At 36.2% G+C, this 22478-nt stretch overlaps 1 protein-coding gene across 1 annotated transcript in view; it reads left to right on the forward strand.

Moving 5' to 3' along the window:
* PLEKHA5 (pleckstrin homology domain containing A5) overlaps positions 1–22478 on the forward strand; it is a 242328-nt gene that overhangs the window by 207942 nt on the left and 11908 nt on the right. The window contains exons 16-20 of the mRNA XM_047066453.1: positions 5679–5780; positions 8942–9053; positions 10805–10851; positions 12679–12796; positions 21866–21984. Coding sequence (XP_046922409.1) covers positions 5679–5780; positions 8942–9053; positions 10805–10851; positions 12679–12796; positions 21866–21984 — 498 coding nt within the window. The remainder of the gene's footprint in view (positions 1–5678; positions 5781–8941; positions 9054–10804; positions 10852–12678; positions 12797–21865; positions 21985–22478) is intronic.

Below are 22478 nucleotides of genomic sequence, written 5' to 3' on the forward strand. Positions count from 1 at the left end.
CCTTGTCTCCAAATGGAAGAGAAATATTCTTAGGTTTTATCAGTTCATCAGGTGCTTCTCTTACTCGACCTAGCAATTCAAGGAACCAGATATTTTGTGACTCATCCAATAATGGCAGCAAAATATATTTGTAATTGTTTCTCTCATATGTTACCTGGTTTGATCTTTAAGAAAAGCATGTGCAAAGTAAATATAATTATTATCTCCATTTATTTTCATTTTTATTATCTTCCCTGCACAGATAAACTGAGGCTCATGGAAGCTAAATGAATTGCGTGTACCTTCTATTCTGCCTCACTATCTACGTGGTCACATAACTTGTAGTTTCTGGAACTTGGAATCAAATTTAGATTATATTAACTCAAAAATCTAAAATTGGAATTTCAGCCATCATAAGGGAGGTATAAAAGCCCCCCATTCATCCTAAATAATGCTGGTAGTTTATGCATTTACCCACTATGAAATAATGCAGTATATGAAATAATAATAATAACCATCATGAATATTTTTTGGAGCAGTTATTAAGGGCTTTACATGCACATAATCCCCATAACCCCTTGGAATGGGTACTCTTATTACTATGTTAAAAATGGAAAACTGAGACAGATTGCCCAGGCTTACAATGAGTAAGTAGTATGTATAGACTTCCATTAAACTGATTTGTGTTCTAAGCTGGATTCTAGCTAGGAGGAGGACCTTGAGTAAACGGATGTTAGATTCCAGTGGATATACTAGATTCTAGGATTGTAAATTTACAGGGGCAGGGAAGCAGGACAAATGAACTGTCTTGGGGAGAAGCTTACACATTAAATACCTTCATATACTCATTCTCAATGTAATAAAGAGTTTCTGAGAATCATGGTTATAGTAAAGTGTAATTTTTTGTAGTAGTTCCATCAATATCCATGAATTGCTATGGAATAAGTTTTGAAAGATTTTAAGATAATTTCTGAATACTTGGTTATTTTATAATTAACAACATCCCCCAAAAAAGAGGTAGGCAGATATGATATGCCTCCTGATTTGCTGCAGTAGGAAGTACCCAACAACAATTGCAAGCTATTTTTAACGAACAATCAAATCTGAATGTAGCAAGCGTCAGTGTGTAACTAACTACGAGTTTATAGGAAACAAAGCAAACAGAAGAGCATGCTAAGGAATCCCACAGGAATTCAGTTGGCAAAATGTAGAATACAAGAAATTCTGCAGAGTAAGTGACCCAATCTCGTCCCCATATCAGTAGCAAGGGAACAGAAGGGCACTTGGGTAGTTCAGTAGGTTAAGTGTCCAACTTCGGCTCAGGTCAGATCATCGGGCTCTGTGCTGACAGCTCAGAGCCTGGAGCCTGTTTCACGTTCTGTGTCTTCCTGTCTCTCTGGACCTATCCCACTTGCACTCTGTCTCTCTCTCTCTTTCTCAAAAATAAATAAACATTAAAAAAAATTTTTTTAATAAGTAGTAAGGGAATAGAGAGGAGAACAGGGGAAATTGTTTTTAAGGAATTTTTTAAGGAATGCATATTAATGATTTTAAAAGTAAGAATTTCCATGTTTTTTTTTTCATTTTGGTTTCTTTTCTTTAGAAATACATACTGCAGTATTTATAAATGAAATAACATGATGCTTGGTGTTTTCTTTAAAATAATCCCAAAGAGGTAGAATATGAGTACTATAGATGAAACCAGACTGGCCCTATATCCATAACTGTTGAAATTGGAGTGGGCCCTACTTTTGTGTGTATTTGGACATTGTGCATGTGTGAAAAAGGTTACAAGAAAATCCATGAAAATGCTAACAGAAGTGTAGCACAATAATAGGTATTTTTTTCTTTTTCTTTCCCTATTTACTAGCTTTTCTACATTTATAATGATACAAATTTATTACATTTCAAATTTGTACAGCAAACAATAACCACTTCTTTCAGATGGAATTTATTTCAAAGAGATTAGAAGAGAAACTACAGATACAAGTTAAAGATTATAAATAAAGATTACACATTTATTTGTATGTAGCATATTGTGTAACTGTTCCCATGGGTGGATTTGGTTATAAATTATGATTGATTCTGGACAAGAAAAGGTGGGGCACCTGGCTGGCTCAGTCAGTAGGGCATGCAACTCTTGATCTCGGGGTTTTGAGTTCGAGCTGAGCCCCACATTGCGTGTAGAGAGATCTTGAAAGAAAGATCTTGAAAGAAAAGAGGAAAGATCTTATTACATTAAAAACTTGGAAATGAATCATTAGTCCTATTACTTTCTTAATAAAGATAAAAATGTGTAATTACCATAGTTCCATTATAAATATTAAAATCCTCATTTTTGGTAGTCTGGCATTTCATTACATCTGAGTGCTGCAGACCTACTTGAAGGTTTTCCCCCATAGTGGCCAGGTCTCATCTCGGCGTAGACTATAAAGAAGTCACCGCGATTAAAAGTTACTTGTTCCAGGGGCGCCTGGGTGGCGCAGTCGGTTAAGCGTCCGACTTCAGCCAGGTCACGATCTCGCGGTCCGTGAGTTCGAGCCCCGCGTCGGGCTCTGGGCTGATGGCTCAGAGCCTGGAGCCTGTTTCCGATTCTGTGTCTCCCTCTCTCTCTGCCCCTCCCCCGTTCATGCTCTGTCTCTCTCTGTCCCAAAAATAAATAAACATTTAAAAAAAAAAAAAAAAGATTCTCTCTCTCCCTCTGCCCCCCTTCCCCAGCTCGTGCACTCTGTCTCCAAAATAAAAAAAAAAAACAAAAAATTTAAAAAAAAAAAAAAAAGTTACTTGTTCCACATCCTAAAGTTAGACTAAGTCAAATTTTTGAGAAGTCTTCTGCCATCCCTGTAACAATCTTTCTTTTTAAAAAAACATACTTTTTTTAAAACATACTTTTTTTTTTTACCTTTGTTAGCGTATAACATATTGCCAGAAAATTACACAATTTATGTGCACAGGTATGGCTGACATCCATATCAAGATACTGAATTTTACTAGCACACCAGAAACTCCCTTTCCAGCAACTGCTTCCCTAGAACACCGCTACCTGACTTTTAAACTATATGTTAGCTTTTTGCTTATTTTTGAACTTTAAAAGGATGGGATATATGGTATATGCTCTTTGGCTTCTTTTAACATTATGACAGTCATCCGTATGGTTTGTAGACTGCAAAATTTCATTCATTCTCTTAACTGTATATAGCATGAAACTCTCCACATTTTTATCAAAAGCACTGTTTCCTGACTTAATGCCTGTGATTTTAAGATAATTGTATATTTAAAAGTCATTACCCCTTTTAATTGCTTTGTCATACAAGTATATTATCTTCTTGACAAAAAAAAAAAAAACAACTTGTGTAATCCATTAAATTCTTTAATGAAATGCTCAGCCAGGTATTGGGAGAAACTGATGTTATTCCAGTGCTGCCCCTTTTTTTGCCATCCGCTGTTGATTTGTGTTCTGCCCATGCATAATCATGTTTGAGGAGCCCAGAGGTGAAGGCAGAAGCAGGTAAGCCCCGGAGGATTATGGGACTTAGTCCAAATGTTAGAGTGCACTTTCCAGGCTAGAAAAATTGAAAGTATATTGAGTTTCTTCACCCTTAAAATAATTTCTAGCTCTTAGTCTGTAGCTCTAGATTATGTGTTTCCATAAGAAAGACAAGGATTCTTACCATACTAAAATGTTCTGACATTTAGATGCCTCTATAGCCTTTGGATCCACCATGAAACTGGCTTTTCTACAAGAGAGGTCAGGTGTTAGCCTGGCAATGCCATCTGTACTTAATTGCTGGGCGGCCATTGGGTCTGTCAGCTTCGTTTTACCCTCCCTGTGAAGCCTTCAAAGGCCCACTATTTAAATTTGTAATTTTTGTGATGTACACAAATTAGAAGATGTCTAAAAGCAAAGTTTATTAAAGGAGATCAATATCCTTATTTATTCAGTTAAAAATAGTTTGCTGAAGCCAAGTAAGACGACTAGCATTTACGAATATAGATGACATAAAAATCGTTAGTCCTTTATCACTTTGCCTTTTAAAAATTTTATTGTGAAATCAGTTAGACTCCCTAAATTATCTATATAATAAAGAGATGATTAAAAAAAAAATCTCCAGTGGTGGGACACTTGGGTGGCTCAGTTAGTTAAGCATCTTTAAATCTTGATTTCACCTCAGGTTATGATCACACAGTTCATGAGCCCCACGTCGGGGTCTGGGCTGACAGCACAGAGCCTGCTTGGGATTCTGTCCCTTCCCTGCTTACGTGGACACTCTCTCTGTCAAAATAAATAAAATAAAGCTTTAAAAGAAAATCTCCAGTGGTTTTTTTTTTTGTTTTTTTTTTTTTTTTACTTTTTAAAAAATATAATTCATTGTAAAACCTGCTTAAGGAAATATCTTAGATTCAAAAAGCAATTATTCCAAATGGCCATATTCTAACACTCATTTTAATTTTTAAAAGTGTGTACCTTGAATAATTTTTCATTACCTGCATTTTTAAAAGTGATTTTAAGCTAGTTGCACAGTATGAAAAGTAAAATAACTCTTTAAAAGAGAACCTTTACAAATAAACTGTTAAGATTATTGTGTATCATGTGTCAACTATTCTTCAACTTAAAAAATCCTTGTTGGGGTGCGTGGGTGGCCCAGTCAGTTAAGCTCTCAACTTGATTTTGGCTCAGGTCATGATCTCTCAGTTGTGAGATCAAGTCCCTCATTGGGTTCCACACTGAGTGTGGAGCCTGCTTGGGGTTCTCTGTCTCTGCCCCTCTCCTATTCACACATGCTCACTTGCGCGTGCGCTCACTCTCTCTCTCTCTCTCTCTCTCAAATAAACATTAAAAAAAAACAAACTCTTAAAATTATTTTCAGTACCCTTTCCTCCACACTCAGTATCTTCTTGCCTTATCCCAAGACTGTTGCTATTGTTAAACTGACATTTCCCAGGGCGGCTTCATTCAGCACAGTTCAGGGCAAGAAATCTCTGGTCATGAAAGGTTCTTAGACAAGAGTTACTAATTCATTTTATAACAGTGTTCAGCATGTATGTGTTGGTTGTGTTACATGTGCCAACACCACACTAATACTAATGATAAAACTGGTCAAAGCCCCTGTCTTTATCAATTTGTTGACTTCATACCGCTCTGAAATGTCTGAAGAGTAATTACAACCCATAGAAGAATACTTGCACTCCTGTAGAATAGAGTTCTGAAACAATGAAATGATGATGTATTTTTGACATCCTGTATTAGATGACAGGTGGTTAAAAACCAAATGTGAAAAACCTTTCTGATTTTAGGGTTGGTGATTTTTTTTCCAAAGAAGAAAAGAGTAGGTGGATAGCATATATGTTGAGTCTCTGTGGGCAGGATTCGCTGACTTGTTTAGTTAGCTGAGTTAGGTTTATTACATTACTGTAAATTTATTACAAGTAAGGGTACGTTAGGCTTCTGGTATGATTGAAAATCCAACATGCTAAAATACAACCTACTTAGTATTTTTATTTATGGAGAAATTTTAATCAGGGCAGTTAAGAAAGTGCTTTAAAACAGTAAAGGAAAGGGAAAATGAATTACAAAAGTTTTTCTTTCACCCAGTATAAACTTACACAATTTTCTAAAATCTAGAAAGCTTGCCACTGCAGTGATAACAATATAAAAGCACATTTTCCCTATTAAAGTAATTAAAGCTCTTTGATTTTAGGAACTGGAACGAGCATGGAGAGAGTATGATAAGTTAGAATATGATGTGACTGTTACCAGGAACCAGATGCAAGAACAGCTAGATCGCCTTGGTGAAGTTCAGGTACAGAAGTGAATGTCTTTTTGCATTGTCTCAACTGGTTTTGACTGGTACTGTATACCTTGTTATCCATGCATGCCCTTAACAGTTTTTACATTACTGGCCACCTAAGACCTGGGTTTTAATACTTTCAATAATAGGACTCTTAATATCCCACAAAGTAGCCCATCTCTCATTGTTTAAAAGTTCTTTATTCTGTTGGGTACATGGTGTGATCCCTGTCATGTTTTGCGCTCCTAGCTAACTATATGGAAGTTAGTATTAAAGTGTTGAATTAAATGGATTTATCAAATAAAGGGTAATTTGTGTCTTATAAAATTTATTCTAATCTGGAGCACCTGGCTGGTTCAGTCAGAAGAGCATGCAACTCTTGATCTCGGGGTTGTAAGTTCAACCCCCAACACTGGGTGTAGAGATTACTTAAAAATAAAAAAATAAAAATGTATTCTAATCCATTCTATATTAAATGTCTCTTTCTTATCAAACTGTATTTAGCCTATAGACTTTTGGTATATTACTGAATGGGGAAAGATGCAGCACCATTTAGCATAAACAATCATATCTGGAATCAGGTTCCAGGTGTTAATTTTCTATTCTATAAAATGGAACAATAATACCTGTCTTAAAGTGTTGTTCTGAGAAGTGGAGATAATATACATTTAAGAAAATAATAAAAGTCACTTCATGCTTGTGACCCTATGTAAATTTGGTCATCTGCATTGGAAACTCTGTGGACTCAACAGACAAGTCAATACAAGGAGTAAAGGTTAGTAAAGTTGACTTGGAGAAAACCAACTGTCCTCCATCTTTGCTGTTCAGTATAGTAGCCACTAGCCACATGCAGTTGTTGGGCAATTGAAATGTTGCCAGTATGCCTGAGAAACTGAGTTTTTCATTGTATTTAATTTTAATTATGTAAATTTAAGTAGCCACATGTGGTTGTGACTTCTATGTTGAACAGTAGGGTTAATACTAAATACAGTACGGGGCGCCTGGGTGGCTCAGTCAGTTAAGTGTTTGACTTTGGCTCAGGTCATGATCTCATGGTTTGTGAGTTTGAGCCCCACATCTGTGCTGACAGCTCAGAGCCTGCAGCCTGTTTCGGATTCTGTGTCTCCCTCTCTCTCTTTCTCTGCCCCTCCCTGGCTCTCTCAAAACTAAACATTTAAAAAAAATTTTTTTTAAATACTAAATACAGTAAGAAAAAAAACTGTAATATCTAAGAACTTACCCATGGGTCAGCAAACTTTTTCTGTATAAGGCCAGATATTAAAATGTTGTAGATGTTGCAGGTATATACACTTTGTCACATAATCTTGGATGGTTTTGTTTTTGAGAATGAGAAACATTTTAAATGAGAAAATTCATTTTTAGCTTTCAGGCCAAAGTAGTTTAACTTGATTTAACTTAACAAAAACATTCATCATGAAAATGTAATTTCTATGTTATAGGACATAAATGGAGAAGTGGAATTGGTATACCATGTTCATGGATGGCATGCTTTAACATTATCTCAGTAAAAATTCTTCCTATAAACTCAAATTCTATCCTAACCAAATTTCATCCAGAAATTTTCGAAAAAATTAACAAAATGGTTCTCATATTTTAAAGGTATAATAAAAGCCACAATAGTTATTGTTTTGAAAATCTAAAGAACTACAAGGCACACTCTATGAGAGATAACATTGCACATAGACCAGTTACATGACAACTCTGCACTTCAGTTTTCATGACTATAAAATAATAGTGCCTACCTCTATCGGGTTATTATAATGGCTAATATGTTGATATTTTTGAAGCACTTAAAATAGTATCAGGCATATAAAACATACTGATAAGTGCTTATAAATAAATAAGTAAACAGAGTGCCTGCCTGGCTCAGTCGGTAGAGCAGGCGACTCTTGATCTCAAGGTTGTGAGTTCAAGCCCCATGTTGAGCATAGAACCTACTTTTTAAAAAGTAATAAGTCAGTAAGAAGATAATGGCTTAAACAAAAAGATGGCATACTGGGGAGAAGTATTGTTAACCACTGATTCAACAAAAGTTAGTATTTAGATCTCCAAGGAATTTTCTTTTTGGTTTGGGAAAGCAATACATTAGAAAAATGGATGAAGAATATGACCAGCTTTAATCTATAGAAAGTGAAACTCAGATTGCTAACAAGTGTTTGAATATTGTTTGCACCAGTAATCAGATAAATGAGAAATAATACAAAAATGAGACTTTCATTGTATACTTTTCAGATAGGCTATATATTTTTTTAATTACTGCAAAAATAATATATATTCTATATAGGACATGTGCACATATCTGGTTTTTATAACTGAAATTCACTCCCTAGAAGTCTATGTCAGTATTCACGTCTCTGGGTTATCATTGTGTTTGGCTCTTGTGTGAATATTTCCTTCATTTACTTTGATGCTTCCAGCCCTGTAGCTTAGAAAACTGGATAACTAAAGTTGTGTAGTGCCTTTTTGAAGCAGCATTAGTACATAGTCTTTACATTTATAGACTTTGAAAGCATGTTTTCACCCCTTGGAGGACTTTTTAGCTTACTAATGAAACATATTGATTTTATTCTAATATCTATGATTGTCAAAAACATATATCAAGTGAAAAAAAATTTTTTTGGTAACTGTGACAGTACTTACTTCATTGCCCTTTTTTTAAAAAAAATAAATTTACATTCCAAAACATAATTCTTTTTATCAGAAGTACTGATAAAGTCATAGAGTTCTATTAGAATCTTACTTTCAGTAAGACCAATAATACCAATATGATCTTATTTTCTAGAATTTCTAGTACTTAGGAAATTAGTATACTTCCCATTTTTTTTTCTTCTCCTTTAAATTTTTTTTTTTTAATTTGGGTTTTGTGAGTTTCTACTTTATTTTGTTTTCTTTTTTTTTTTTTCCATGTGTTAGTGTCTTGTGATCAGCAATAATGCAAGGCAAAGCTTATTGAAAAGAAGTGAAATAATGCACTTAGGTCTGAGAAACTGAATTTTTTTTTTCGACTTTTATCTTTGCCACAAAAGTTGCAAAATTGGGAGAGTTCATAGTCCTCAAAACTTAATCTACTGCAGTTCTCATTTTTTAAAATATATACTTAGTTTAGTTTACAACTTTATTTTTTCCTGTATGTGATCTCTTTTTACTGATAGACTGAATCAGCAGGAATTCAGCGTGCACAGATTCAGAAAGAACTTTGGAGAATTCAAGATGTCATGGAAGGACTGAGTAAACACAAACAGCAAAGAGGCACTACAGAAACAGGTAAATTAGCTTTGTGTTTTATTCTGCAGTAATTGACCATAATATTATATCTAAATGAAGTGACACAGGGCATCTGGCTGGCTCATTTAGAAAAGTATACAACTCTTGATCTCAGGGTTAAGAGTTTGGGCCCCTCATTGGGTGTAGAAATTTCTTTAAAATAAATAAATAAACTTTTTTAAAAAATAAATGGAATGATACATAGAATTGGGTTTCTTTTGTTAATGGACTTTTGACATCAGAAAACAGGCACTCCTGTAACATTGAGTCAGTACACAAGTTTAGACGGTAAAAAGCAAAAGTTCTGGCAACCTCACCCACAACAAAAATAAATTACTGTTTTATGTATTTAATTATACACACACAAAATGTTTTGCTTTTAGGAATTTTTTTTCCCCACAACAAAAAATGGAATCATACTATACTTATTTTTCAACAATTTGGTTTCTTTCTCCTTAACAATACAATGCAGTAATAGCTGTGTAAGAATTCATTGTATAGATGAATTATAATATGTCCATTTCTGTGTTTTTGCATATGTAGTTTGTTTCCAGGTTTTGAGTTTGTTTGTTTTCTATCATAAGCCATGCTGTAATGAACATTACTGTATATATGACTAAACACACATGCTAGTACTTATGGATTAGAAGAAGTGGGAAATGAGCACGCATCTTCCATTTTCATAGTCACTGCCAGATTGCCCTCTTAAAAAATGGTACTGACTTATATTTACATCAACAGTACTTCAGAAAACACATTTCCCTGTACTCTTATTTAAACTAGATATTTTAGGGGCACTTGGATGGCTCAGTCAGTTAAGTGTCTGATTCATGATTTTGGCTCAGGTTTGGCTCATGATCTCACATTGCATCAGGCTCAACACTGACATCATGGAGGCTGCTTGGGATTCTTTCTGTCTCTCTCTCTCTGCCCCTCCACCACCCCTCTCTCTCAAAAATAAGTAAACTTAAAGGCGCCTGGGTGGCTCAGTCGACTGACCATCTACCTTTGGCTCAGGTCATGATCCCACAGTTTGTGAATTCAAGCCCGGTATTAATGAGTTTGATCCTCGCATTGGACTTAACTGCTGTCAACACAGAGCCCACTTCTAATGCTCTGTCCTCCCCCACTCACACTCTCTCTCTCTCTCTCTCTCTCTCTCTCTCAAAAATAATAACAAAAATAAAAAATAAATCAACTTAAAAAATAAAAATAAACTAGATATTTTAACTTGTATTTTTTAATGTAATTGGCTTCCAATTCTGAAAACATTAATAAATGAGGGGTTAGAACTGAAAGCTTCATTTAAAATAAGTCAAATGGGGACGCCCAGCTGGCTCAGTCTGTATAGTATGTGATTTTTTTTTTTTTTTTCAACGTTTATTTATTTTTTTTGGGACAGAGAGAGACAGAGCATGAACGGGCGAGGGGCAGAGAGAGAGGGAGACACAGAATCGGAAACAGGCTCCAGGCTCTGAGCCATCAGCCTAGAGCCTGACGCGGGGCTCGAACTCACGGACCGCGAGATCGTGACCTGGCTGAAGTCGGACGCTTAACCGACTGCGCCACCCAGGCGCCCCTAGTATGTTTTTCTTAATCTCGGGATTTGTTAGTTCAAGCCCCATGTCTGCTGTAGAGACTACTTAACAATGGAATTTCTAGAAAAAATAAAATAAATAAAATTACTCCTTTTTTATGTGGATTTAAAAGATATATTTAATATAAGTTATGTTTTATAATTTTTTTAATAGGTATGGCAGGATCAAAGCCTTTCTCAACAGTTAAGTACAAAAACGAGGTAAGTTTGGATTGTTTGTCTATCTCTAAATTATTTTAAATGTGTAAAACATGAATTGGAATTTAATTGTCTTTTCTTCATAACAAAAATGTTTCCTAAATATATTTAAGTTATTGTTTTAATCTTGAAATTTCACTGTTTCAGTAATTTGATCCTTCTAACAGATGGCAATTTTTCTTCCCTTAATGCAAAAAAAAAAAAAAATCATTACTTTTCATTTATGTTAGAACTTTAACATTGTCATACTTTTTCTAATATAAGTAATTTGAATATTTATCATTGTGTCTTATTCTTGGTAAAATTTATAGGATGATTGATAGATAAGTTCGCTGTGTGTCGTGCATACCATAAAGAAATTACAACTACAAAGAGATACTGTCAACCTAACTGAAAGCATTTGTGGTCTTGAATTTTATATTAAAACCAAACAAAAAGACGTTTATTTTTTCCCTTAAAAATTGCAAAAACAAATAGGCAATAAGATTTTTAAATTAATTATTTTCTTCTACTTTTAAAGTGAAACACTGTAGTCTCACATCTGTTTTGATTTTGAGTTTCAGATTAAAGCTAACCTGAATGTTACAGGAAAAAATTAGATAAAACTATTTTTTTAAGACCCAGTTACTGACTATCATAAACATTCTTTATTTTACTTTTCAGTATGAGACTGACTTTTGGCTTGGCAGTGTCCCTTTAATTATCTTAAAGTGATTTTTAAGTTAATTTACCATTGCAAAGAATTTAGATATACTTAATTCAATATGCTTATCTAAATAAGGTGACTATTCTACAATCTTTAGGAAGAGGAAGTAGTCCCACCTCGTCCTCCACTTCCTCGGTCCTATGACTTTACAGAGCAGCCTCCCATAATCCCCCCTCTGCCCAGTGATAGCAGCTCCTTGCTCTGTTATAGCAGGGGCCCAGTCCATCTGCCTGAAGAAAAGAAGATTCATCAAGTTCAAGGATATCCAAGAAATGGATCTCACTGTGTAAGTGGCTTCAATAGCCACAGAATAATCAATCATGTACATGCCCTCTCATTTTTGAAAGTTAATTTATTTTACACTCAAACTTTTTTTTTGTTATAACCCCACTTTTAGCCAGTGCTTTTTTGTTTGTTTGGTTTTTGTTTGTATTTAATGTTATTATCTGTGTTTTTCCTGTTTTGGTTTTACCATTCTCATTTCTTAATGTTTTTATAATTTTAATACTTCATAATTTCATATTTCTAATGTTTTTGCAAAGTGGTTACTTTACATTTGTCTAAGACGTCTTATTTTAAATATACCATTTCAGGATATTAGAGACAAAATGATATATTTAGATCAGAAGGAAACAAGAATGAAAAAGATCATTCTAAGAATGATAAAAGGGTTGGGATATGGGCCATTCCATCTAAGAAAACTATTAGAGGATATGGACATTGCCAAGGAGAAACATTCATTATCCACGGAAGCTGAAAATAAGAGGTTTGGGGTTAAATAAATGTAAAATGTGGTAAGCTAGAAGAGAAGTAGGAAGGTAGGGAATAGGGCCAATTGAGTTAATATGATATAATTATTTTCAGATTTCAGTTTTACTATGATAAAAAATATTCTGACTTTGTCCCTAAGAGGAATATTTTTCATTTAAAAGCCAAAACTTTTACTGATTAAAATATTTCAGATTTTTTCCACCTAAGCTGTAACATATATGTCAGTTGTGCTGTCCGCAATATAGCTGGCTGAGACTTTTAGTTTTCAAGGTTTGATTTGAGGTAAGCATTTTAAAAGAAACTTGTAGCAATTTTTTTTCTTTTGTTTTAAAATTGCACATCTTCTTTTCAAGGGTCCGGATTATAGACTCTACAAAAGTGAACCAGAGTTAACAACAGTGGCAGAAGTTGATGAGTCTAATGGAGAAGAAAAATCAGAACCTGTTTCAGAAATGGAAACTTCTGTTAAAGGTCAGCATTAGGATATGTTTTATCTCCTGTGTTTTTCAGACATTTTAGCAATAAGCTCAGTGTACATGTTGGCCCAGTACATAGACAAATCCATAGTCCCTTATCTGAAACCTTTGGAATCTGAAGAGCTTCTGAATTCAGAAATTTCAGGTATTAGGAAGGTAACATGACCCATATGTAAACCATATATTACATGTCATTTCAGCTAGGCATGAGGCAGCATCCTCTTTTGAAATCAATTAACATTCCTGGAATATTCATCCTAAGTGGGATAAAGACTAAAAGGTTCATATGCCAAACTTTTGAAAAGTTTTCCGTTTCCTGAGATTTGGGGAGAGGGAGGTTTTAAGTTTTTTCTGTTTCAGAATTATACATAAAAGATTAAGGGCTGAGGGACACCTGGCTGACTCAGTCAGTAGAGCCTGTGACACTTGATCTCAGGGTCGTGAGTTGGAGCCCCACATCGGACATAGAGTTTACTTAACAAATAAATAAACTAAAAAACAAATTCCATGAAATAATACTACTATGGGTGTACTCTGATTTTTATATTGTATTTCATTTTTACCAGAAACTAATCTCTACACCCAACGTTGGGGTTGTTAGTTCAACCCTGAGATCAAGAGTTGCACACTCTCCAACTGAGCCAGACTTTTTTTCTTTTTTTAATGCTGGTCATTATTCAGTGTTGTGAAGAAAAAGGATAGAGGAGGCACTATTCAAGATTAAAAGGTAGAAAAGCCCAGATACAACGCAATACTTAACCTTGATTGGATTGTGGTTTAAAAAAAAGTCTCAATCGGGGCGCCTGGGTGGCTCAGTCAGTTGAGCGTGTTCCCACCCCCACCCACCCAGCTTGCACTTTCTCTCTCTCCCTCAAATAAATAAATAAATAAATACTATATATTTTTTAATAAAAAAATTTTAAGTCTCTAAAGACGTTCTTGGGACAATTATGGAAACTTAAATATGTTCTGGAGATTATTGACAGTTAAGTGAAATTGTGGTTGTATAGGAGAATGTGTAAATGGTTCACCAAAATTTGTGTGTGTGTGTGTTCACATACAGTTGACTTGAACAACACAAGTTTCAACTATGAGGGTCTACTTAAATGCAGATTTTTTTTCAATAAATGCAGTATAGTACTATAAATGTATTTTCCATATGGTTTTCTTTTAAAAACATTTTTTTAACGTTTATTCATTTTTTTTGAGAGACAGAAAGAGAGCACAAGCAGGGGAGGGGCAGAGAGAGGGGGAGACACAGAATCCGAAACAGGCTCCAGGCTCTGTGCTGTCAGCACAGAGCCCAGTGCGGGGCTTGAGCTCATGAAACGCAAGATCATGACCTGAGCCGAAGTCAGATGCTTAACCAACTGAGCCACCCAGGCACCCCCCCCATTTGGTTTTCTTCATACGGTTTTCTTTTTCCTAGCTTACTTTATTGTAAGGATACTGTATATAACACATGTACCATACAGAATAATGTGTTAATTGTCTGGTCACCAGTAGGCTGTTAGTAGCTAAGATTTTGAGTAATTAAAAATTATATGCAGGGACACCTGGCTGGCAGTCTGTAGAGTATGTGACTCTTGATCTTGGGGTCGTGAGTTCAAGCCTCACATTGGACAGCCCCATGCTATTAGTGTGGAGCCTGATGCAGGGCTGGAGGTCACCAGCTGTGAGATCATGACCTGAGCCAAAATCAAGAGTCTGACACTTAACCAACTGAGCCACCCAGGTGCCCCAATGGTGCATATTATTATAAATACACAGGAAATATTAAACTGCAAACAAATGTTTTAGCAGTATAGCTAACTAGATGCCCTGGCCAATCCTCCTATTCCTATAGAAAGTGATTCTAATTGCTGGGTGATACCATTCTAAATTTTTTTGAGAATCTTCAACAAGTTAAGGAAAAGTAAAGAAAGGGATGCTTACCTTATGTGAAAGGTAGTGTATTTGTTTCCTCAGGCTGCCATAACAAAATATCATAGACTGAGTGGCTTAAACAACAGAATTTTGTTTTCACAGTTCTGGAGGGTAGAAGTCCAAGATCAGGGTCCAGCTGGGTTTGGTTTCAGGGAAAGACTCTATTCGTGGCTTGCAGATGCTGCCTCTTGCTGCATCTCACCAGGCCTTTCCTCTCAGTACAAGCAGAGAGAGAGCACATGTTAGCTCTCTTTTTAGAAGGTTACTAATCCTGTTGGATCAGGGGCATGCCTTTATGACCTCACTTAACCTTAATTACCTCCTCATAGGCTCTATCTCCAAATATAGTCACATCACGGGTTAAGACCTCACATGAATTTTAGAAAGTCATAATTCAGTTTGTAGTAGGAGGGATCCAATAAGTTAAGTGGAGCACTAAAGTGCCTTGTGACAAGACAAAGCTCAGATCCTGAAGAAATTACAAGTCTTGGGGCGCCTGCGTGGCTCAGTTGGTTAAGCGTCCAACTATGGCTCAGGTCGTGACCTCATGGTTTGTGGGTTTGAGCCCCACATCGGGCTCTGCGCTGACAACTCGGAGCCTGGAGCCTGCTTTGGATTCTGTGTCTCCTTCTCTCTCTGCCCCTCTGCCTCTCTCAGTCTGTCTGTCCGTCTGTCTCTCTCTCTGTCTCAAAAATAAATAAACAACATTTTTAAACAAAAAACCAAGTCTGATAAGACACCCCCTCAAGGAAAGCTGGAACCCTCCAAAGGCTGTACTCTCTATGAAAACTGAGATTAATTAGATTTCATCAAAATTTAAAACTTCTATCCATTAGAATCGGAGAAAATATCATTAGTATATATACCTGACAAAGTCTTCGTATTCAGAATATATAAACAACTCTTACAAATCAATAATAAAGACAACCCAATAAGAAAGTAGGCAAAAGACTTAAACACTTAACAAATAAAGTATACAAGTATATGAAAAAGTTTACAACTGATCAAGCATAAATGCAGTTTTGATGCAAATTAAAATCATAATTCACACCTTCTGGAATAGCTAAAATTAAGACTACCAAGTGTTTGTTAGGACATAGAACAGTTGGATCTCAAACACAATTCTGATGGTGGTGTAAGAAAGAACAACAGTTTTGTAGTTTCTTACAAAATTGAACATGCAATTATCATATCCAGCAATTCTCCTACATATTTACCTAAGAAAAATGGAAACATCATTCCTCAAAAAAACTTATACAAGGATTTTTAACCATAGTTTTAATTCATAGTAGATAAAAATTGGAAGCAACCTGTATTTCTGTAAACAAGAGTATGGATAAACAAATTATGGTATCTTCAAACTCCTTAACAATTAAAAAACACTACTGATAGATGTACATGTGTAACTTAGCAACATGTATAAATGTGAAAAAAAATTGTATTAAGTGAAAAAAGCTTAACACAAAGGAGACCTAGTGTATGAATCCCTTTATGTGAAGTTTGAGAACAGGCAAAACTCATCTATTGGTGATAGACAACAGAACAGTGGTTGTCTTTGGCAGAAGGGTGGGATTGCCTGGAAGGGAATTTTGTGGGGTGACGAAGATGGTCTTTGTCTTCACTGAGATAATTACACTGGCATATGCATGTGCAGCTAGGGGTAAGAATACATTTATAAAACTTCACCAGTTGTGCACTTAAGATCTATTCATTTTAGTTATACATTTTGCGTCAATAAAACTTGAAGAAACAGTAAAGATAAAGATAAAAACTAGAGAGTTTGCCACTTAACCGTCACTTGAGAGAGTTCTACAGTTTTCAGATGGAAGCAAACTGGTCAGATAGGGAAGGTCTAAGAAGCAGAGAACTAAAATATTGGATACCAATAGCATATAACCAGGACTAATTTTGTTGATATTAACATGTTCTAAAGTCCTTGTATTGTTCCAGAGGATGGTAATGATCATGATTACCTTCATATTTTAATAAGTTTAGTGTACATGCTTAAGGATAAGATAAAGAAAAGAAATAGACTTGGGGCGCCTGGGTGGCTCAGTTGGTTAAGTGTCCGACTTCGGCTCAGGTCATGATCTCGTGATTTGTGAGTTCGAGCCCCACGTCAGGCTCTGTGCTGACAGCTTGGAACCTGGAGCCTGCTTCTGACTCTGTGTCTCCCTCTCTCTGCCCCTCCCCTGTTCATGCTCTGTCTCTCATTCTCTCTAAAAATAAATAAACATTAAAAAAATTTAAAAAGATGTCAGGCTCTGGGCTGATGGCTCAGAGCCTGGAGCCTGTTTCCGATTCTGTGTCTCCCTCTCTCTCTCTGCCCCTCCCCCGTTCATGCTCTGTCTCTCTCTGTCCCAAAAATAAATAAACGTTGAAAAAAAAAAAAATTTAAAAAAAAAAGGGGGCACCTGGGTGGCGCAGTCGGTTGAGCGTCCGACTTCAGCCAGGTCACGATCTCGCGGTCCGGGAGTTCAAGCCCCGTGTCAGGCTCTGGACTGATGGCTCAGAGCCTGGAGCCTGTTTCCGATTCTGTGTCTCCCTCTCTCTCTGCCCCTCCCCCGTTCATGCTCTGTCTCTCTCTGTCCCAAAAATAAATAAACGTTGAAAAAAAAAAAAATTTAAAAAAATTTAAAAAGAGAGCAGGAGCTGGGGAGAGGGGCAAACAGGGAGAGAAAGAGACTTTTTTTTTCCATAGTTTTTGTTTTTTTAATGTTTATTTTTGAGAGAGAGCACACACGCACACATGCACACACAAGTGGAGGGGGTAGAGAAGGAGAGGGAGACAGAATCTGAAGCAGACTCCAGATTCCAAACTGTCAGCACAGAGCCCGACAGAGGCCTCAAACCCACAAACTGCAAGATCCTAACCTGACCCCAAATCAAGAGTCAGATGCTTAACCTACTGAACCACCCAGGTACTGAGAAAGAGAGGGGGGGAGAGAGAGAGAGAGAGAGAGGGAGGGAGGGAGAGAGAGAATGAATCTTAAGCAGCATGGTGCTTGATCTCACAACCCTGGGATCATGACCTAAGTGGAAACCAAGAGTAGGATGCTCAACCAACTGAGCCACTGGCTCAAAAAGTGTTGGTTGCCAACATTTAAAAATTGGGACTTTAGTGAAGAAATGGGCAAAAAGACATGAATAGACACTTTTCCAAAGAAAGCATCCAGATTGTTAGCAGACTCGTGAAAAATGCTCAACATCACTACATCACTTATCATCAGGGAAATACAAATCAAAACCACAATGAGATACCACCTCACAACTGTCAAAATGGCTAAAATTAACAACTCAGGCAACAACAGGTGTTGGTGAGGATGCGGAAAAAGAGGTTCTCTTTTGCATTGTTGGTGGGAATGCAAATGAGTGCAGCTACTCTGGAAAACAGTTCCTCAAAAAATTAAAAATAGAACTTTATAGAATTTTTATAGAATTTTATAGAATTTATCCAGAGGATACAGGAGTGCTGATTCTAAGGGGCACATGCACCCCAAGGTTCATAGCAGCAATATTGATAATAGCCAAAGTATGGAAAGAGCCCAAATAACCCATTGACTGGTGAATGGATAAGGAAGATACACACACACACACACATGCATACACACATACATACATACATACACACATACATATATACGTACATACATACATACATACATACATACATACATACAATGGAACATTCCTGGGTGATCAAAAAGAATGAAATTTTGCCACTTGTAACAACGTAGATGGAACTAGAGTGTATTATCCTAAGCAAAATGAGTCAAAGAAAGACAGATATCATGATTTCACTCACATGTGAAATTTAAGATACAAGACAAATAAACATAAGGGAAGGGAGGCCAAAATAATATAAAAACAGAGGGAGACAAACTATAAGAGACTTTTTTTTTTTTTTTTTTATATAAGAGACTCTTAAATACAGAAAACAAACTGATGGTTGCTGGAGGGGTGTAAGGTGAAGGGAAGGACTAAATGGGCAAGGGGTATTAAGGAGGACACTAGTTGGGATGAGCACTGGGTATTACATGTAAGTGATGAAACACTAAATTTTATTCCTGAAATTATTATTATACTATACGTTAACTAGGATTTAGATTTTTAAAAATAAATAATAAAAAATTTTTAAAAATTGGGACTTTAGAGGTGCCTGTGTTGTTCAGTAGTTAAGCATCAGAATCTTGATTTCAGCTCAGGTCATGATCTCAAGGTTCGTGGGATCAAGCTCCACGCTGAGCACAGCCATGTCTATGCTAACAATGTGAAGCTTGCTTGGGATTCTCTCTCTCTGTCCTTCCTCTTCTTGCTGTCTGTCTCTCTTTCAAGCTAAAAATTTTAAGAAAATAAATAAATAAAAATTGGGACTTCCTAGGTTTTCTTAAATACCCAATAGATCTAGGGGCTCCTGGCTGGCTCAGTCAGTAGAGCATATGACTCTTGATCTTGAATGTGTAAGTTTGAGCCCCACATTGTTGGGTGTAGAGATTACTTAAAAATTACAAGAAATCAGTAAATCTAGCCAGAGTGCCCCTGTTTCAACAGCACTGGTTTCCTAGACCTAACATCTACCCTCTTCAAAAAGCATATGCGGGGTGGGGGGGGAGGAAGTTGCTATTTATCACATGTGTAACATTCTTAATCCCTGTGGGCAAAGTATTTAGAGCATATATAAAATAAGGACTACATTTTATGCTTTGATTTTGCATTTTCTATTCCATTCTTTTTCTGGTTCCTACATAGTCATAATACCCCATGATCTATAAGTGATAATTGTCGCCAGTCAAGTCTACAAAATTTAGAAATTATTTAATAAGTGAGTTCAACTCATCAGTAGACTTTTTTTTAATGTTTATTTTATTTTAGACAGACAGACAAAGAATAAGCGGGGGAAGGTACAGAGAGGGGGGACAAAAGTCAATGCCATATCTTTACTCATAAAAAATACCTTGGGGCGCCTGGGTGGCTCAGTCGGCTAAGCGTCCGACTTCAGCTCAGGTCACGATCTCACAGTTCATGGGTTCGAGCCCCGCGTCGGGCTCTGTGCTGACAGCTCAGAGCCTGGAGCCTGTTTCAGATTCTGTGTCTCCCTCTCTCTCTGACCCTCCCCCGTTCATGCTCTATCTCTCTCTGTCTCAAAAATAAATAAACGTTAAAAAAAAAAAAACCTTGTCTGGCATATGTTCTCTGTAGGGTTTGGATTCTTCTTCAGAGTTTTGCTGCTTTTAAAATTTAGGTGTTTGTTTTTTTTATTTTTTGAAAGAATTCTATTGTCTGGTTTTTTTTAATCTTTATTTTTGAGAGAGAGGAGGAGACAGAAGATCCAAAGTGGGCTGTGTGCTGACAGCAAAGAGCCCAATGCAGAGCTTGAACTCACAAACTGTGAGATCACGACCGACCTGCAGATCAGAGCCAAAGTGGGACACTAAAGCGATTGAGCCACCCAGCTGCCCCTGATTTTTTATTTTTATTTTTAATGATCTCTGAAATAAGAGATCACTTAGTGGGGCTTGAACTCATGACCCTGAGATCAAGAGTTACATGCTCTACCAACTGAGCCAGCTAGGCATCCCTAGATGTTTGAATTTTTGTTGTTTTTTTTTTTTTTAACTTATAAGCTCTCACCTGAATAAATTGTCTGAAATACACAGATAAATTATGGTGTAATTTGTGCCACATGACTTAAAGTAGAACTTTTAAAAATGGATCACTAACTGGGATAATAGAGTCTTTCTCTTAGTTTGAACTGCAGAATTACCTATATTGTGTAGCAGTTCAGCACTTCACGTTCTTAAATATACAGCCTTACAATACTCACACAGTTCATAAACAATATTAAAACCTAAGCTACAGATTGTTTGGTGTGTAAATTAAAGGGACCCTGAATGACTGATGTACCATTTGTCTTTGGGGGAGAAACTAGACTTCTTTTTTCTACTTAGTTGATGTAACTTTAAGTGAGCTCAAAGAGAGTGGTTTGTTTTTTTGTTGTTTTTTTTTTTTTTAAGTAAGCCATTGAGATTTTAATAATTTGTTCTTTTGCTAGTGTCCTCAGTGGATAATAGTGCATATATTCTACTTAAACAAAATTAATGCGATATAACTACGTACATTTTATGTATTAACTTACTTTTAGCTTTTATTGTTATTGGGTTAATGATTTTGTGTTGTGTGTTTTGTTTTCTATGGTGTGTGTCCATTTTAGAAATTATTGAAAATGCAAAAAAGTCACAGTGATTACCTATAGTTAACTGTTGTTAACATTGTTAGTGGATTCTCTTGAGACAGTACAGTGTGATTGAAAAGAGACCAAATGGAAATTAAGGGCATTTAGGTAAATCACTTAACCTTTCTGGGCCATTCCTTTCCTGATCTGCAACATGTGAGAGGATTAAGGTCCTTTTCAACCTCTGAAAATACTGCAAATGGAAAGAAGGCTACAGCAAAGAGGCCCCAGCCATGCTGCTGATGAGCTGCATGGACTTGAGGAAGTAAATTAATGCAGACACTGCAGTTCATTTACCTTCTTTTCTTTAGAAGATTGTTGTGAAGGTGTCTGATCCACTATTACTGATTTTATAATTAAATTTTTTAATTAAAAAAAAATCTGTAGAACTTTAGACAGAGTAACTAATGGAAGGCTACTACATTTTCCCTGGCTCTTTTTAAACGATAAATCTGCCTTTTGGAGCATCTGGCTGGCTCAGTCGGTAGAGAATATGACTATTGATCTCAGGGTTGTAAGTTTGAGCCCCATGTTGTGTATAGAGGTTAGTTAAAAATAAAATCTTTAAAACAATAAACCAATAAAAATAAATTTGCCTTTTGATTTTGAAAACCTCAGAAATGGAGTATGTCAGGGGCTCCTGGGTGGCTCAGTTGATTGAGCATCCAACTCTTGATTTCACTCAGGTGATGATCCCAGGGTTATGGGATCAAGCCCTGATTGGGCTCTGCTTAAGATTTTCTCTCTCCCACTGCCTCTCTCCCCACCCGCCCCCCACACACACATGTTCTCTTGCTCTCTCTAAAATTAAAAAAAAATGTTTTTAATTAGAAATTGAGTACCTCAAAAGAAAGCAATGTTGTGTGAAAGATGTTTTGTAGAACTTACTGGTGTTTTCATTTTTAGGTTCCCATTTTCCTGTTGGAGTAGTTCCTCCAAGGACCAAATCACCAACACCTGAATCTTCAACGATAGCCTCTTATGTAACCTTAAGGAAAACTAAGAAGATGATGGATTCAAGAACGGTATTTAACTAGAAGTTAATCTTTAAAAGGATTCTTAAGGCCTATTTATTGTTTTAATTCCATTGAGGAAATTAGTGTCTAGGGGACAGACCTACTCAATACCTAGTCTAGGTTTGTTTTGATCAGCTTTGACATGGGGTCTTAGTCCACAGTTTGTGGAATCTGTTTTCAGACAGGTGTCCCATGTTACATCTCTTGATACCTCTAAGAATTTCCTTAAAGAGAGTGATAGACATGTCCTATGGTCATCCAAGGTAATGGATTTCCAAGCCAGCCCGAGTTTACAGGGCCTTTCAGCTATGGTAGATTTGGAGTTTGCCAATCCTCTGGTTACTCTGAGAAATGTGAATTGGGATTGGGGAAATAGCTTCTATATTTCACATATTCATCTGAGATCCATTTAATTCAAACTGGCTGTAAACCAGTCTAAGCTTGGTCATATTGAGAAGATATCAGCATACTTAACTCCTTTTTACCAAGTAGTCTCAAAAATT

The sequence above is a fragment of the Lynx rufus genome, unplaced genomic scaffold (genome assembly GCF_022079265.1).
Source record: "Lynx rufus isolate CCGP_SWC_20201006 ecotype Redwood Valley unplaced genomic scaffold, mLynRuf1.p SCAF_7, whole genome shotgun sequence".
In the NCBI taxonomy this organism is placed as follows: Eukaryota; Metazoa; Chordata; class Mammalia; order Carnivora; family Felidae; genus Lynx; species Lynx rufus.